Source organism: Octopus sinensis, unplaced genomic scaffold (genome assembly GCF_006345805.1).
Source record: "Octopus sinensis unplaced genomic scaffold, ASM634580v1 Contig08889, whole genome shotgun sequence".
In the NCBI taxonomy this organism is placed as follows: Eukaryota; Metazoa; Mollusca; class Cephalopoda; order Octopoda; family Octopodidae; genus Octopus; species Octopus sinensis.
The window spans coordinates 17,501-35,640 of NW_021831404.1; the positions used below are offsets into that span (position 1 = coordinate 17,501).

The window sequence follows — 18,140 nt, forward strand, 5'->3', positions numbered from 1 at the left end:
AGAAAACCAGCAGTCACCCAGCCTCCCCTCTCCACTCCACCGATGTTATCCAAGAGAAAGGCAATGGCTGATAGATCTTAGCACCAGTGATATCGCAACTCGTTTCTACAGCTGAGTGAACTGGAGCAACGTGAAATAAAGTGTCTTATATAAGATGACTTCTTTCATTTTCCATCTACCAAATCCACTTGGAAGACTTTAGTAGAAGACATTTGTCCAAAGTGCCAGGAAGTGGGACTGAACTTGGAACCAAGTGGTTGGGAAGCAAATTTTTCTTACCACACTGCTATGCCTGCAGCCTTTCCTTTTCTCTTTTTATGCATTTCAGCCGAAAGACTGAGGCCATGCTGGGGCACCGCCAGTAAAAAGTTGCCAGCTGGTGGCTACAGGAATCAGAACCCTGGCCTCTCAGATACTGGCCAACAGCTCTGTACTGTTAAGAAGAAATAAGTATACTTATTTCATCTTATTTCGCATAATTTTCAGATTTAATTTCTCATTTATTTTCTTATAATTATCTCATATATCAGAAATGCTTGTTCAGGCTACAACCATCAACCACCATGTTAAATCCCAGATTAAAAAAGAATAAGGTTTAAAAAATATTTTAAACAGATTTCAATATTTTCTCTTTTCTCTTTTCCTGCTATTTTTTGTTACATGACAACCATATTAATCAAAACTTGTTAATTAAATAACCAATTAATTTGATAATTACAAGCTTTGGATTTCTGGCATTGCACATTTTTAACTTGATTTTGATTTTCCCAAAATAGCTTCTAACGCAGAATTCTTCACTCCAAGAGCAAGTCCAATAGCAGCGATTACACAAGCACCCTGTAAAAATATATAATTAAAAATAATAACAATAATAGTAGTAATCTTTTCTATTATAGGCACAAGGCCTGAAATTTGGGGAGAGGGAACTAGTCAATTACATCGACCCCACTTTTTCACTGGTACTTAATTTATCAACCCCGAAAAAATGAAAGGCAATGTCAACCTCAACGAAATTTGAACTCAGAACATAGCGACAGGCAAAATACCGCTAAGCATTTCACCCAGCATGTTAATGATTCAGCCAGCTCACTGCCTTAACAATAATAATATTAATAATAGTAATAATAAAAATAATAATAATAATAATAATAATAATAATAATAACAACAATGATGATGGTCACTTTTGTCAATTTCGATGTGTGTGTGTTTGAAAGAAAGGATTAAAAATATAAAAAGTGAGATTAAGAGAGTGATAAAAGGAGTCCTATGGTTTGTTTGCTTTTTTTTATATGTGTATGTGGGTCTTGTGTAGTTATATTGTTTTCTTTGTTTAATTAAATTATATTTTATTTTTGTTCCCATTTTTATACATGAATATGTCAGCCCCACATTAGCATATATATAGAACAGGATTTGAAGAAATTTTATAAACAAACATCAAAGAAACCCTACCTCCATAAAACATGAAGGTTAAAATCCCTCTATATTAATCACATTGCTTATAGAACAATGAACACCTAAAGAGAAACATATAAACGTACAATCTTTACTCAAATACTTTTGTGAACATCAAAGCACAAGAGAAACCATTTTCTATACTAATAAATCCATGACATGCCTGACTAATAACCCCCAACCTTACAAATGAAAACAATAAATACTCCAAATAATAACAAGTAAAGAAATGACTAACTTAAACTTACTACATAACTGCATTCTTTTGCATAAAAAAAATAAACACACCCAATTACTAATGGATTAATTACTGGACTTTGTACCTTTGTCAAAGTAAAGGGATTAACTGTTTTGTTACCAACCCGGCTGAAACTGGCTCTGGCTCTGTAGTACAAATGTCTTGTTCTCATAAGTTTTGAATTAAAATCTTCCACCAAACCTTCGTCACAATTTATATTCCTAACATTAGCTTGATGATAACTAAATTATTTTACTAAATTCTTTGTTATATTTTAAATTAACTGAAAGAAATACAGAGCATCTCAACAGAAATATGGTAACAAAAGGGTTAGCAAATGATTAATTTAACCCTTTTGATACCAACCTGGCTGAAACCGCCTCTGGCTCTGTAGTACAAATGTCTTGTTTTCATAAGTTTTGAATTAAAATCTTCCACCAAACCTTCGTCACAATTTATATTCCTAACAGTAGCTTAATGATAACTATATTTTTTTACTAAATTCTTTGTTATATTTTAAATTAATTGAAAGAAATACAGAGCATCTCAACAGAAATATGGTAACAAAAGGGTTAACAAATGATAAATTAAAACCCAATATCAAAAGCAACAAAAATACTGTCACACTGTGCCTGCATAATAAAGGAAGGCCTACACACTTGTTTATAAAGTTCTACATTCATGAACAAATTCTAAACAATAGCATAATCCCAAAGTTAATCAATAAAAATTTCTTCAAAACACCTTTCCATAACAACCAACCCTAAAAATATAATTACCACACCACCTAACCCCACACACCCAACAGAGACTATATGAAGCCAAGATTAACTCTCATGCATTATAATTCAACAATAGCTTATCTGGCCAAAACTTCAAAGTCACTGTCAACAAGATTCTTGTTTAAGAATAATAAATTAGGGAGTGTGTGTGTTTGTGGGTGTGTGTGTACACAAGAATGAGTCAGAACGTAATGCAAATAAAAATTGCATTACTTTCTCTCTCTCTCTCTCTCTCACACACATACACACACAAATACTACACACATAAACAACAAACTCCTACCTAGACATTCCCACATACCCAAACACTCATTGAAATCCCTTTAGTCTAAAGGATAATCAACTCCCACCATTCTCATACACACACACACACACACACACACACACACACAAAACGCCCAACCTTTACTATTTACCTGACACTCCCCTGCTATCTCTTCCATTTAACATCAAAAGAACAATAATAAAATGGCAAATTCTTTGGGGATAAACTTACATGAAAGACTTTAGCCAGGATTTCTTTGGGCTCTTGCAGAGCAAGTAGGTATTCCTCTTTGATGTCCCATTCCTGAAAGAAACAAATGGCATTGTTGTTGTTACTGGTGTTGTTGTTAATTTGTTAATGTTATTTAACTCCAGGTTAGTCCTGAGGATACTGACCACTCATCAAATACATTCAATCTATGACCAACCTACTGATTTACAAATATATAGAACTACATTATTTACTGGTGTTTGACCACCTGATTCTTGAGTGCCCTTAACTGCATTTACTCTGTTGCAGCTTTCTGAACCAGCTGTGTGGTTAAGAAGCTTGCTACCCACCCACATAGTTTTCGGTTCAGTCCTACAGCATAGCAGCTTGGGCAAGTGTCTTCTACTACAGCTTGGGGCAAACAAATGAGTGTCTCATCAAACAAGCAGTGACCCTTTGTTTCCAGTTTCTGTGAAAACATATCTGGCCACAGGGAAATACAACCTTGCTCGGAAATAGTTATGGGTTGGTGACATACCCATATTTATTATTTTGCACATTACTTAACCCTAAGATTTTCAGTATGTAAGAAGAGTTCGGTGAGAGCTCTTTGAATCGGTAGAGGTTGCTGGTTTGGTTGCTGGGATGTAGTTCGGCTGAGGGATACATACAGCTTCCAGAGTGGACGGAGAAGTGTCAAGTTGATCAAACTCTTGTTTTCTGGATGCCTGAAAGTAAGGGCCATCATTATCAAAAAAACCTTGCTTGGAAATAGTTATGGGTTGGTAACAGGAAAGGTACGTGGCTGTAGAAAACCTGCCACCCACAAAGAGTGCCATCCATCCATCCATACATGTATGCATACACATGGACACACACGCACATTTTTTGTCCAACCCATGCCAACAAAAAATACAGAGGCTAAATACCCTGTCCTGTATGTGCTACATGACCGATTAATTATATCTTATAGAGATAAAAATAGTACATCATTATCGTCATCGTCAATGCTTCATCCATTTTTCCATGTTTCCATGGGGCAGAGTTTCTACAGACGGATGCCCTTTCTGTTGCCAACCCTCACCTATTTCCAAGCAAGGTAATATTTCCCTATGGCCAGACATGTCTTTTTCATGAAAGACTGGAAACAAACAACACTGGTTGCTTGTTTTCAATCATCACATGTCAAGACAAGGATACAAAAAAAAAAACACTCACACACACAGATATATATATATATATTTCAGTATAATTATAATAAGGGTGTTAGCATAGAGGCGCTGTCATTTCAACACCCTTATTATAATTTTATAATTATACTGAAATATAAATTAACCGTTATGGTCTTGTTAGTACGCTGGCCACTGATAAATCATTAAATAATGACTTTATCCTAATTATATATATATATATAATAATAATAATAATATATATTATAATAATAATGATAATAATAATAATATAATAATAATAATAATATGAGGGAATATTATTCCAATCTTACAGGGAAAAATTAAATTTAGAAATACTAAATCAAATTTCACAAAATATAATATATATATATATATAAATTAGAAAAAAAAACACCTTTTATCAGTTCAATAATGAAAAAATTAAATTATACCTTTTAGAAAAAATACATCTTATAGAAAGATTAAATATAAGGTAAAACATATAACAATGATTAAGTAATGTGCAAAATAATATATAAAATGTATATATAATATATACGTTTTTTCTAAAAAGTATAATTTAATTTTTTCATTATTGAATTGATAAAAGGTGTTTTTTTTCTAATTTATATATATATATGGGATGAGGTGGTGAAGCATGACCTTCGAACATTAGGCCTCACAGAGGCAATGACAAAAGACCAAGACCTCTGAAGGTATGTTGTGACTGAGAAGACCCGGCAAATAAAGTGAGTCCACAACTATAACCTACACCAGTGTCACATAACCAGCCCACTCAAGAGTACCTTGGATCATATGGCAAAGTGCTGTGCTTGAGGAGACCTATTGAGTCAAGTACATCAACATCAGCAATATCAAAATCAAATCAAAATGGAAATTGTAGTTGTGAGCCCCATGCCAGTAACACGTAAAAAGCAGCATCCAAACGTGGCCAGTGCTGCTTTGACTAGCTTCCATGCTAAAAGAATGAAGACAATACAAACCACTGCAAGATTTTCAGTATGTAAGAAGAGTTCAGTGAGAGCTCTTTGAATCGGTAGAGGTTGCTGGTTTGGTTGCTGGGATGTAGTTTGGCTGAGTGATACATACAGCTTCCAGAGTGGACGGAGAAGTGTCAAGTTGATCAAACTCTTGTTTTCTGGATGCCTGAAAGTAAGGGCCATCATTATCAAAATTAATTTATTCAATGTTCACCACACACACACACATGCGTGCACATACAAATATGCACATCTGTCAACTGTAAAGAAAATATGAAAAACCAAAGGAAAATGCAAAAAAATTAAATTGCTACAAGAGAAAGTAAAGACGTACTCTAATTGAATATGGAGTATTCTCAGGAGTAGGAAGATGGTGTTTAATCGTTTCACATGAGTTTGCTTACAAGCAACATGGACCAGGTGTGCCCAGATGTCTTTAATAGGTAAATATCTGCAGAAGGAAAAAATAAACTTAAAACAGTCGAGAAAACAACTACAACATTAAAAACAACATCAACAACAATACAATATTACCATATTTTATGTCATATAAAATGGACATTTTTTCAAAAAAAAATGCCCCAGAAAAATCATCCTGGGTCCAATATGCAAAGCTGGGCCTCCAATAAGCAAATTTTGTCCCTTGCTCACTACTTAAAGCTAATTTAAATCCAGATGATCTTTTCTACATAGCTTGACTCCGTAATAATATATAAACATTATTATTCTTACTTTTACTGCAAAAAAAATTATAACAATGGACTACTAGGATGCTTTAAAATATATGCTTTAATGCATTAAGGTTTTAAGGTTTTTTACCTTTTTCCTGAATATACACTGCTGATATTGAGGTACATCTAATACGCTTGTGTCTTTTATGCCGACCACCAACACCTCTTATGTCCATCTCCGATGTTCCTGCCTTTAGGTTTTCACTTCATCATACAACCCAGCACAATTTGATTTGTTCTCAGTCGAAAGACACCTGTTGTTATATGCTTGTTGTTTGTATTTGTAATTGTGTACCATGTTCTCCATTTTTTGTCTTTGTTGTTGTACACATTCGCTAGCTTACTTACAAAAAAATCTAATGCTCTTAACTTAGGCTTTTTTGGGTAGTGGGGGGGGACAACCACATCAAACTCTCTCAAGTCTAACTGTCCAAAACAATAAGGACTTCCGGTAACTTGACTGAAGAAAGAAGACCACGAATGACCCATCTTCATCGTTTAACGTCAGTTTTCCATGCTAGAATGGGTTGGATGGTTCAACTGGGGTCTGGGAAGCCAGTAGGCTGCGCCAGGCCCAGTCTGATCTGGCAGTGATTCTAGAGCTGGATGCCGTTCCTAACGCCAAAAAAGAGCGTGTGAGACAGCGCCAGTGGTTTCAAGGTAGGAAGAATTCAAGTAGAGTTCAGATTAACAAAGTAACCACACGTCTAAGCCCACAAAAGGATAAAAAGGCAAAGTTGGCCTCAGTGGGGTTTGAACTCAGAGCAAGGAGACAGGGAATAGACACAAATACAGCAATACAAAACACTCTATTCAATATGCTATATTTGAGGGCCGTTGCCCCTTCTTCAGCACTCATCTAACAACAGTGTTAAGTTATTGGATATACCAATTCACATATTAGACACATTCCTGGGGCTGGTATGTAAACATTAAAGATTAAAGAAGTAGCAAGTACCTACAGATCTTTCATTATTACTATTATTATTCAGCAATTGATGCAGACACATAATATATAGCAGACACATATGTACATACATATGTCAAGGTGCAAGGCTCAGTGGTTAGAGTGTGTCAGGCTCACCATCAAGAGGTAGTGAGTTCAATTCCCAGACTGAGCTGTGTGTTGTGTTCTAGAGCAAGACACTTTATTTCACATTGCTCCAGTTCATTCATCTGTAGAAATGAACTGCCACGTCACTGGTGCCAAGCTGTATTGGCCTTTGCCCTTGGACAACATTGGTGGCATGGAGAGGGGATTCTGGTATGCAGAAGTGACAGCTGGTCTTCCATAAAACAACCTTGCCCAGACTTGTGCCTTGGAGGGTGCAATCCCAGGTCATTCATGACTGAAGGGGGTCATTACCCTTTACTCTATGCACATTCACATAGCATAGGCAACATGTACACACCATACACACATGTTGGATGTCAGAAAAGGAGTAATAGCATACAAACTGCTATATACAGTACCACATTGATGACTTACCTTGATAGATCGGAGAAAAGCAGAGTACGCAGGATCAAATAGCCAGTGGTGAACCGGTCCCTGAAGCCAGCAACCACAGTGAATTTGTAACCCCAGAATGTGTTCTCAGAATCACTGGTGAAGTTATAATACAAAGAGTCACCTGTAACAGAGGGAAAGAGACGAGAAATGAAAGAGATGTAACACTGCAGATAAGGAGGTAGTAGAGAAGTTACATGGTGACAGAGATGCAAAGCTAGTAGTGAAGGTTTGTGACACAAATGAGGAGATGGTAGTGACGTCGCATTGTGACAAGGATGGAAAGTTGGTAGTGAATGTTTGTAACACAAATGAGATCGTAGTGAAGTCGCACTGACAGGGATGGGAAGCTGGTAGCGAGGTCATGCTGTATCACAGAGACATAGAGTAGTAATGAGGTTAAGTTGTGACAGAGATGAAAAGGTGGTACTGAAGTTACACAGTGACACAGAATAATGAGATGGCAGAGGTGATGTCATGTTTTAACAGAGAAGAGATGTTAGTAAGGTTATGTTGCATCACAGAGAAATGAGAAAGTACAGGTAAGGTTAAGCAAGAAAGTGAGAGAGAGAGAAATGGAGAGACTCCTTTAAAACAGGAAAACTGTAAATCAGAGAGCATTTTGTATAACATTCTATTTGTGAATTAAGAAGTTTCCTGTGAGGTAAGGAGTCTCTGTATGATAGGGAACATCATCATTATAATCATATAATGTTCACCTTCTGTTCCCTGTTTGAAATAAGGAATCCCCTGTTTAAATAGGGAGTCAGAATTATCATCATCATAATCATTTAACATCCATTTTCCATGCTAGCATGGGTTGGACAGTTTGACAGGAGCTGGCAGAAACGTTAGCACGCCGGGCGAAATGCTTAACAGTATTTCGTCTGCCGTTACGCTCTGAGTTCAAATTCCGCCGAGGTCCACTTCGGGGTCGATAAATTAAGTACCAGTTACTGGGGTCGATGTAATCGACTTAATACCTATGTCTGTCCTTGTTTGTCCCCTCTATGTTTAGCCCCTTGTGGGTAATAAAGAAATAGGTTTGACAGGAGCTGGTGAGTCAGAAGATTGAATCAAACTCCATTTGTCTCTGATTTGGCATGGTTTCTATGGCTGGATGCCCTTCCTCAAACCAACCACTTTAGAGAGTGTACTGGGTGCATTTTATGTGGCACCACACTGGTACTTTATATATGACACCAGCACGAGACCATTATACGAGGCTTCAGCGTAGATGCTTTTTATGTGGCACCTGCACAATTGCTTTATACGTGGCACCCGCACAAGTGCTTTATACATACCACCTGCACAGGTACTTTTTATGTGACACCAGCACAGGTGCCTTTGATGGGGCACCAGCACTTAAATCCATTGACAAAGAGAGTTTCTTATTGAAGCAGGGAGTGTCCTGGTAAAATATGGGGTCTCCCCTTAAAATAGGGAAACTCCTGTTGAAATAAGGAGTGTCCCACTGAAACAGAGTCCCTCATCTATGTAAGGAGTGTCATGTAAAGAAAGGAGAATCTATAACATAAGGGGACTCTTGTAAACACACTGGGTCTTCTGTAATGTAGCAAGTTGCTTGTAAAGTGGGGAATATTCTGAGACATGGACATTAAAAGTGACAACAAAAGAAAATGCACTCACCTGGAACTTGAAACGACGTCCAGTTGCTTCGAGACACACCACTGATTTCATGAACATTGCTTTGGAAATCTGGAGTTGTTGAAAATTCCAGCTCATCACATCCTTCTTCAGTGGAACACCTGAAAACATTTGAATCAACTACATTATAAGCTGAATACGTGTGTGTGCGTGTGTGTGTGTAAATGAATATGATTCCAGTCAAGTATGACCGTGGGATTGCACCAAGAAAGTTCCCCTCTGTGGCACAAGTCTGGGCAAGTTTGTTTATGAAAGATAAGGCTTCCCTCTTGATGCCACCGATGTTATCCAAGAGAAAGGCAAAGGGGTCGATACAGCTTGGCACCAGTGACGTTGGAACTCATTTCTACAGCTGAGTGAACTGGAGCAATGTGAAATAAAGCGTCTTGCTCAAGAGCACAACAAACAGCCTGGTCCAGGAATCGAACTCACTACCTCATGATTGCGAGCCCAGCACACTGAGCCAGAATATGTAATGCTAATGATAATAAGGATTTATAACAGACACAAACATGTAAAAGAGGGACCACCATCATCTTCTTATCACAAACTCCCAAATAACAACATTAAAGAAGAACTTTTGTTTCAGTCACTTAAGCAGATAGCAACATGCAGAATTATTTTGTCCTGCATGAATTATCTAGGCCAATGGTTCTCAACTGGGGTCCTGATGACCTTTAAGGGTCGATATAAAATGTTGTTGTTAAAATTTATTAGCAATAAATCGGTTATACTTCCACGATACACAAAATATTTAATCATCATTTTTTTACATCATCATCATCGTTTAACATCCATTTTCCATGCATGCATGGATAGGATGGTTGACAGGAGCTGGCCAGGTAGAAAAACTACCCTAGGCTACTGTGTCTGTTTTGGTAGAGATTTTACAGCTGGATACCCTTCCTAACACCAACTATTCTGCAGAGTGGACTGTGCTTTTTACGTGGCACAAGCACAAGTGAGGTTAGTTTTGGCATGATTTTTACAACTAGATGCCCTTCCAAATGCCAACTACATTACAGTGTGGACTGAATGCTTTGAACGTGACACTAGCATTGGCAGGATAACCAAGTAACTCGCAAGACAAGGAATTATGAGAGGGGTAAAGGCATTTGAGGAGAAGAATTTGTGTTGGAGGATTAACGGTTAGAATGTGACAAAGAGACAGAAGCAGGTGTCTTGCCACAACAGAGGAGGCATTAGAGAAGGTGATCCAGTATCAGATGATGAAAGGTAACAGAGAAATAGAGAGACAGAAATAGGTGTCTTGCTATAGAGAAGGTACATGGTTACCCAATGAGAGAGAGAGGTATAAGAAAGAGGCCAGAAACAAGTGTGCTGATGTAAAGGAGATAATTGGTTACCTAATCAGAGGAAAAACAAAAGAATGACAGAGAGTGACGAAGAAAAAGGGAGAGAGAGCAAGAAACAGCAAATGTGTAAGAGAGAGCAGAAGAGAGATGATGTAGTGCTAGGGTATACTCACAAGTTACAATGATCTGAGCATAGAATCTTGGTAGTAAAATAGGGTGTGGATGTTGGGAGAGGAGGGAGCAGTGGTACAGTGAGCAGGGCAGTGAGGGTAAGAAAGGGGATTGGAAAACATAGTTTATGAAGAGGAAATGTGAGGAAGTAAAAGATGCAGTTTAGAAGGGGAGTTGTAGTTCGGTTTCTCAGGGTAGAGTGGGTGGAAAGTGTGTTGTTATATGTGGGTGGGACACAACTCATCTAGCACTCAGTTTCATGGATGGGTCTTCTCCAGAACCTCATATAACCAAACATCTCGGTCCATTGTCATTTCCTCCATGTGCCCCAACATCCTAAGATCAGTCTTCACCACTTCATCCCATGTCTTCCAGGGTCTCCCTCTTCCACATGTACCATCCCCTTTCAGTAACAGGCACTTCTAATAATATTTAATTATAAAAATAGAATAGGATTTTTTTTTTTTTAACATTTAATGACTATGAGGGTCCACCTAAAAAATCAAGAGGATTCATAGGTAAAAAAAACGGTTGAGAAACTCAGGCCTAGACAAATAGTGGTATGCAGAATCATCTTGTTTTATACGATCAAGGTAGATAACTCTGATCGTTTTAGTTGGTCTGACCAATGAGAAAGAAAAAGACCAAAAATCTTTCTTTAATGCTTCAATTTAAATACCTTAACATTTCAAACCTGTTTCTCTTTACATTATATTTCTAATTGTGTTTTTTTTTTTAAAAGCCCAACCCTTTAGCATTCAAACTATACTGTAAATGTGATGTTTGTTTATTCACATTGTTTTTAATTAATCATGCATTATCTCGTAGCTACGAGATTTCAATGATGAGATTGTTTATATTGAGAATGATATTGTTGAGTAGATGGGAAAAACCAGTTCTGGTCAGTTTGAACATAAAATATGTAGAATATTTGAGCCAAATATGGGTGGTCTAAATACTAAAGAGCTAAATTCCAGAGTTGTTAAACAGGTTATCAAAAGGTGACAACTACAAGGAGTCAGGCCACCATGACCACCACCAAAAACTGCCATCCCTCCACCCACACTATTTATGTTGGGAGAAGTGATGACTGAGATTGCAACCATGACCATCACCATCAACAACCACATACACACGTTAGCTACATGGTACCAAAGGAGACTACAAACATTGCATGTCAGTCAACCATGACCACCACCAACTACTCCACACATATGCACTCACATGCTATTTATAGGTTATCAAAAGTGACCACTAAGGTTAGATGTTGCCTGTCCACAACCATCACCACCACCATCAACTACTGCCTAGACACTACTCACATGTTACCAAAAGCGATAGTAAGGTTGGAAGATGCTAGTCCTCAATGACCACCACCAACTACTACCCAAACACTACTGGCACTCCATCAGTTATAACAAGTGCTCCAGTTGATCAGATCAACACAACAGCCTGCTAATAAAATTAATGTTCAAATGGCTGAGTACTCCATAGATATGCACACCTTTAATATAGTTCTGAGATAGTTTCAGCATAAATCAGAATGTGACGGATCTGAGCCCTTTGAATTACAGGTAGTACTCATTTTTGCCAGCTGAGTGGATTGGAGCAATGTGAAATAAAGTGTCTTGCTCAAGAACGCAATGCCCTACCAGGAATTGAACTCATGACCTTACAATGGCAAGCCAAACACCCTAACCACTAAGCCACGTTCCTTCAAACACTACTTACATGTTATCAAATGTGACAGTGAGGTAAGACGTAAACCTGTCCCGGACCACCACATCATCAATTACAACCCAAACGCTACTTACATGTTGTCAAATGTGACAGTAAGGTAGGAAGCCCCTGGAACATGTATCTTCTCCTCCTCTTTTGTGTTGTTGTCGTAGTTGTGTTTTGACTCGCGGCAGATTACGACATCATTGTCTTCTTCCAAGAATTGGCAGGCCATCAGTGCCACTTCAGGTAACAAGGCCAGATCACAACGCTTCGTGCCATTCTCGATGGCCTGTTGTCATCATACAAGGGAAAAAATGAAAATCAGAAACATATTTAGATAATAAAAGGAAAAAAAGAAACAGATATTATTATTAGTTTAACAGATTCCAAGTAAAAAGATATATTTAGGTCAAATCATTAAAGTGTGCGTGTGTGTGTGTGCGTGCGTGTGCGTTTTCACTTCAATGGGTTCCCTTATTACATGTATTCACTTGTTTCATGTGTTCACTTGCTCTATGCATTTACTTGCCCTATTTGTTCATTTGAGTCACATGTTTTGCTCAAGAACACAACACGTCAACAAGTCCAGGAATCGAAACCACAATCTTATGACCATGAGTCCAACACCCTAACCACTAAGCCACAAGCCTCCACAAATGTATACTTGACCACAAAGTCATGCCTATATCATCTTTAAAGATTCACAATAGCAGCAAAGACATGAAAAATAACCAACTCTAACCATCATGACCACCACCAAAAATGACAGTCTATCTATGTGTTACATACCTGGTCAGTCACCTTTTTAGGCAGGACACCATGTAAAAGATCAAATATACAGGATACTTGGTGACCATCAGAAACCCCGAAGAGTTTTGCCCCGACTGGTGCAACCTCATCTGGCCAGGCAGAGAGTAAAGACACTAGTAACTGGCGAGAGTAGAGAACAACAATAGCTCTGGCCAGCTTTAGCAGGTAGATGTCCGACACACGGCTCTTGTGTTCCTTCTGCAACAGTTCAGCACTCTTCTTGTGCCGTTCTTGTTCAATGTCATTCTGAACTTCGTCTGGCAGTGTGATCAGGTCTTCGAAACAGTGTGGCACTTCTTCTGTGGTGCAGCTTGTCAAACTTGAGAGGAATAGAAGAATGAAACGAATTAGGATGGGGCAGAATAGAATGAAATGGAATGATACAGAAGAGAATAGGACAGAATAAAAATGAATGGGAGAAGAAAGAATAAAATATACTGGATATAGAATGGAATAGAATAACAGAACACATTTAGAATAGAATAAAGAGAATATGATAAGATAGAACAGAATGCATTCGAGCTTTGGTGTTGGAGAAGACTTTTACGGATTCCATGGACAGCGAGGCTCACCAATGGAGAAGTTCTTAAGCAGATAAGGCCGAAAATGTCGCTAGAAGCTAGGATCACCAAGCATAGATTGGCATATTTCAGTCATATTATGCGGAGAAAATCCCTGGAGAAGGACATCATGCTCGGAATGGTCAGTGGCAAGAGAGGAAGAGGCCGACCAAGAACCCGCTGGCTTGATACCATCAAGAGTGATACTGGAATGGACATAGCCAATCTGAAAGAAGCAGCCCGGGATAGAACTGACTGGAGGACACTGATCCAACGGGTGACCGAGAGTCGACTTCGACTGAGCGGATAGAGAGAGAGAGAGAGAGAGAGAGAGAGAGAGAGAACAGAATGCTGAGATAAGTAAAAAACAGTCTTCCACACATACAGGATTATCTCTTCAGGTGCCAGTGCTACTTAAAAAGCACATGTGACAGTGTTGCATTAACACACCTGAGCTGGCAGCAGGTAAAAAAAGCACCCAGCACACTCTGTAAAAGTGGTTGGCATTAGGAGAGGCATCCAGCCATAGAAACCATGCCACAACAGACAGTTGGAGTCTGGACAGCGCCCTGCTAGCCAGCTTCCATGCCAAACCATCAGACCCATGTCAGCATGGATAGTAGATGTTGAATCATGATGATGATGATGATGATGATGAATATAATGGTTTCAGATTTTGGCACATGGCCAGAAGCTTTTGAGGGGAGGAGGAAGTTGATTACATCAATCCCAGGATTTGATGGGTACTTATTATTATCAACCTCGAAAGGATGAAAGCCAAAGTAGTGGTGGTGGTGGTGGTGGTAGTAGTAGTAGTAGTAGTAGTAGTAGTAGTAGTAGTAGTAGTAGTAGTAGTAGTAGTAGTAGTAGTAGCGGCAGCAGCAGCAGCAGCAGCAGCAGCAGGAGAGAGAGAGAGAGAGCAATGTTGTGATACTCACACTTCTTTGATTCCTTTGAATTCCAAGAATTGAACACCAGAATCTATTGTTTGGTCGTTACTGGAAGTTGGTAAGATATCATCACAGGGGTTCAGGGGGTCACTCACAGAACTGCAGAGATAAAAACAGGGGAGAAGACAGGGATTAGAAAGGTGTATATGGGGAGTAAAATAAGGTGGGTTGAACGTTTGCACAGAACGGAACACCTTTTCATAAAATATATCCATTTTATTCAAATGACTATATCAGTACACATGCATAAGTAAAAATTTATTATTCTTAAACAAGACATAGGCATAGGAGTAGCTGTGTGGTAAGTAGCTTGCTTAAGAACCACACGGTTCCAGGTTCAGTCCCACTGCGTGGCACCTTGGACAAGTGTCTTCTACTATAGCCTCGGGCCAACCAAAGCCTTGTGAGTGGATTTGGTAGACGGAAACTGAAAGAAGCCCATTGTATATATGTGTGTGTATGCGTTTGTGTTTGCCCCTCCAACATCCCTTGACAACCGATGCTGGTGTGTTTAAATCCCCATAACGTAGTGGTTCAGCAAAAGAGGCCAATAGAATAAGTACTAGGCTTACAAAGAATAAGTCCTGGGGTCGATTTGCTCGACTAAATGCGGTGCTCCAGCATGGCCACAGTCAAATGACTGAAGCAGGGAAAAGAACAGAATATATAAATACTAGCAGTATCGCCCGGCGTTGCTCAGGTTCGTAAGGGAAATAACTATATAAGCATTTTTAGGGAGTTACTTCCCTTATATAAACCGAGCAAAGAATGCATTAAAAAATGAAAAAATGATGGTAAATTTTTTTTTAAATTGTAGACTCATCGTAGACGTGTGCTAATACCCAGAAGGGCTCGATATGAATCACGACTATAAGATACCCGCATTTGGTTAAACTGCACCGCAAAATGTGGGAGTAGTTAGGAATCTAAATCGGAGGAGACAGACTCTCACACACACAACTTCAGTTTTATATATAAATAAATATATATATATATATATATATATATATATATATATGAAAAAGTATGGTTAACAGAAGATACAATTTATATCATTATTTGTTCCCCCATTGTACCTTCTGCAGTGGGTGTTCAAAGTGCAGCTAGATGCTGAACCACACCAGTTCTTCAGGGGAACACTATTGCTAACACAGATCAAATGTGTGTGTGAGAGAGAGAGAGAGAGAGAGAGTGAGAGAGTGTGTGTATATACACACACACACACATGCATGCATGTTGCTATGTAATGATTCAGGGACCCACCAGAGTGGTACAATGTGTCCTACTCTGAAAGGACACTGGCATGCTGTGGAAACTCCAGAGTAACAGGACACCAGACTAGCTTAAATAAACTGTGTGTGTTATGTGTCCTTGTGTGTGTGTGTGTGTGTGTGTGTGTGCACGCAGGCATGGCTATGTAATAAAGAAGTTCATTTTCCAATTACATGCTGTCAGGTCCAGTTCCACGGTGTGGCACCTTGGACAAGTGTCTTCTATTATAGACTTGGGTCGACTAAAGCCTTGTGATCATAGCTCTAATTCATTGGAGCTGACCCAGGGTGCTAAACAAGAGCAGCAGCAACAATAACAATAACTGTTTCAAATTTAGACCCAAGGCCATCAATTGAGACCATAAAGCTACTCAATACCATTGATCACAGTACATGAGTGATACTTTTATTGTACTGAATCCAGAGGGGTGAAAGACAAAGTTGACTCCAGCAGGATTTGAACTCAGAATGTAAAGAGCCAGAACAAATACCAAGAGGCATTTTGTCTGGCACTCTAATGATTCTGCCAAACCCAATTAATAATATTGTTTGCTAATTTATGCACAAGGCCAACAATTTTGAAGAAAGGGGGTTAGTTCATGCCATCAACCTTAGTATGTAGCTGGCTGTGAAGGTATGTGGTTTAGTGGTTAGGGTACTCAGCTTACAATCATAAAGTCAGGAGTTCGATTCCTGGTGGCACATTGTGTGTCCTTGAGCAAGACACTTTATTTCATGTTGCTCCAATCCACTCAGCTGGCAAAAATGAGTTGTACCTGTATTTCAAGGGGCCGGCCTTGTCGCACTCCATGCCACACTGAATCTCCCTGAGAACTATGTTAAGGGTATACATGTCTGTGAAGTGCTCAACCGCTTGCACGTTAATTTTAGGAGAAAGCTGTTCTATTGATCAGATCAACTGAAATTCTTGACCTTGTAACCTACAGAGTGCCATTTTTTTTTTTAACTTATTTGGCTGGTACTTTATTTGTTGACCCCTGGAGGAATGCAAAGCAAAGGTGACCTTGGTGGATATGAGATTGAAACAAAGAGTAACAAATACAACGGCTATACACTTACCTGTCTTCAGCTTTCTTGGATAAGAAATTTTCGACAATAACTTCAAAGGAGTCTGTCTGATGGAATGGATGCTGAAATGAGGAAAAGACAATCCAACTCAGTCATCCACATATATTTCTCATATACAACACAATGAAGGAGCCACTATATAGTCGTCTGACATTCTAGAAATAACAACCAAATGCCCATCAACCCACTTCTTACGTCTTGAGAAAAAGAAACAACACATACAATTATGTAATCCTAGATACACAATGTCTGCATAAAAGACATGATTGTCAGAGTTGGAATGTCTTTGATCCTGTGTCTGTTCAATCAGGGTAGATTTGGAGATGGTGAAGAAGGTTCACAACAACAAACAGGAAGACGCAGTGAAAAACTGTTGTTGTTGTGGCTGTTATTGTTGTTGTGGTAGTTATGGAGTAACACTTCCACATTCACTCAAATGTATTTAGGTAGCTCACTCCCTCCAAGCCACTGAAGTAATTGAGTGAACATTTAGCTGGTATTTATAGTTGGGTCTATCCTGCCTTCATTGCAGGGCCCAACTGTTAAGGACCTCAAATCTCTTTCCTTTTATTCTTTTCCTTATTTCAGTCATTGGCCATACTGAAGCACCAGCATGAAGGGTCACCTACTCCTGCCCTCAAGAGGGGCAACAATCTTGACACGCTTAAGGACTCCAATAACACAAATTTCATTTGACCTCTATAAGCACGAAAAAAAGACATTAGCCCTTTAGCATTCAGACTACTCTGTCAAATGCAAAGAGTAAAGACCCTCTTCGGTCATGAATGACCCTGGGATTGCACTTAGAAAGTTCCCCTCTGAGGCACAAGTCAGAGCAAGGTTGTTTATGGAAGACCAGCAGTTGCCCATGCAAAACAGCCTCTCTTCTTCATGCCACTAATGTTATCCAAGGGGAAGGCAAAGGCCAATACAGCTTTGCACCAGTGATGTTGCATCCCATCTCTACAGCTGAGTGAACTAGAACAACGTGAAATAAAGTGTCTTGCTCAAGAACATAACACACAGCCTGGTCCTGAAATCGAACTCACTACCTCATGATGGTGAACCCGACACTAACCATTGAGCCATGTGTCTTCATAACAATGATGAACACCCTTAATCAGTTTCTAATCTTATTGGATCCTCATCAGAGGCATCCACATGAATCTGTTTTGAATTAATCAGGTATTATCTCATAGCGTCAAGTATTCAATGATGTG

General features: G+C 38.8%; 1 protein-coding gene across 1 annotated transcript in view; it reads right to left on the minus strand.

Annotated features, from left to right (window-relative positions):
- Positions 1-18,140, minus strand: part of LOC115228010 (zinc finger ZZ-type and EF-hand domain-containing protein 1) — a 155,888-nt gene that overhangs the window by 3,872 nt on the left and 133,876 nt on the right. The window contains exons 66-75 of the mRNA XM_029798686.2: positions 16,912-16,982; positions 14,549-14,659; positions 13,030-13,369; positions 12,333-12,529; positions 9,014-9,132; positions 7,346-7,487; positions 5,460-5,576; positions 5,129-5,291; positions 2,974-3,045; positions 719-837 (exon numbers count right to left, since the gene is read on the minus strand). Of these exons, the coding sequence (XP_029654546.1) occupies positions 748-837; positions 2,974-3,045; positions 5,129-5,291; positions 5,460-5,576; positions 7,346-7,487; positions 9,014-9,132; positions 12,333-12,529; positions 13,030-13,369; positions 14,549-14,659; positions 16,912-16,982 (1,422 nt within the window). The 3' untranslated portion in view covers positions 719-747. The remainder of the gene's footprint in view (positions 1-718; positions 838-2,973; positions 3,046-5,128; positions 5,292-5,459; positions 5,577-7,345; positions 7,488-9,013; positions 9,133-12,332; positions 12,530-13,029; positions 13,370-14,548; positions 14,660-16,911; positions 16,983-18,140) is intronic.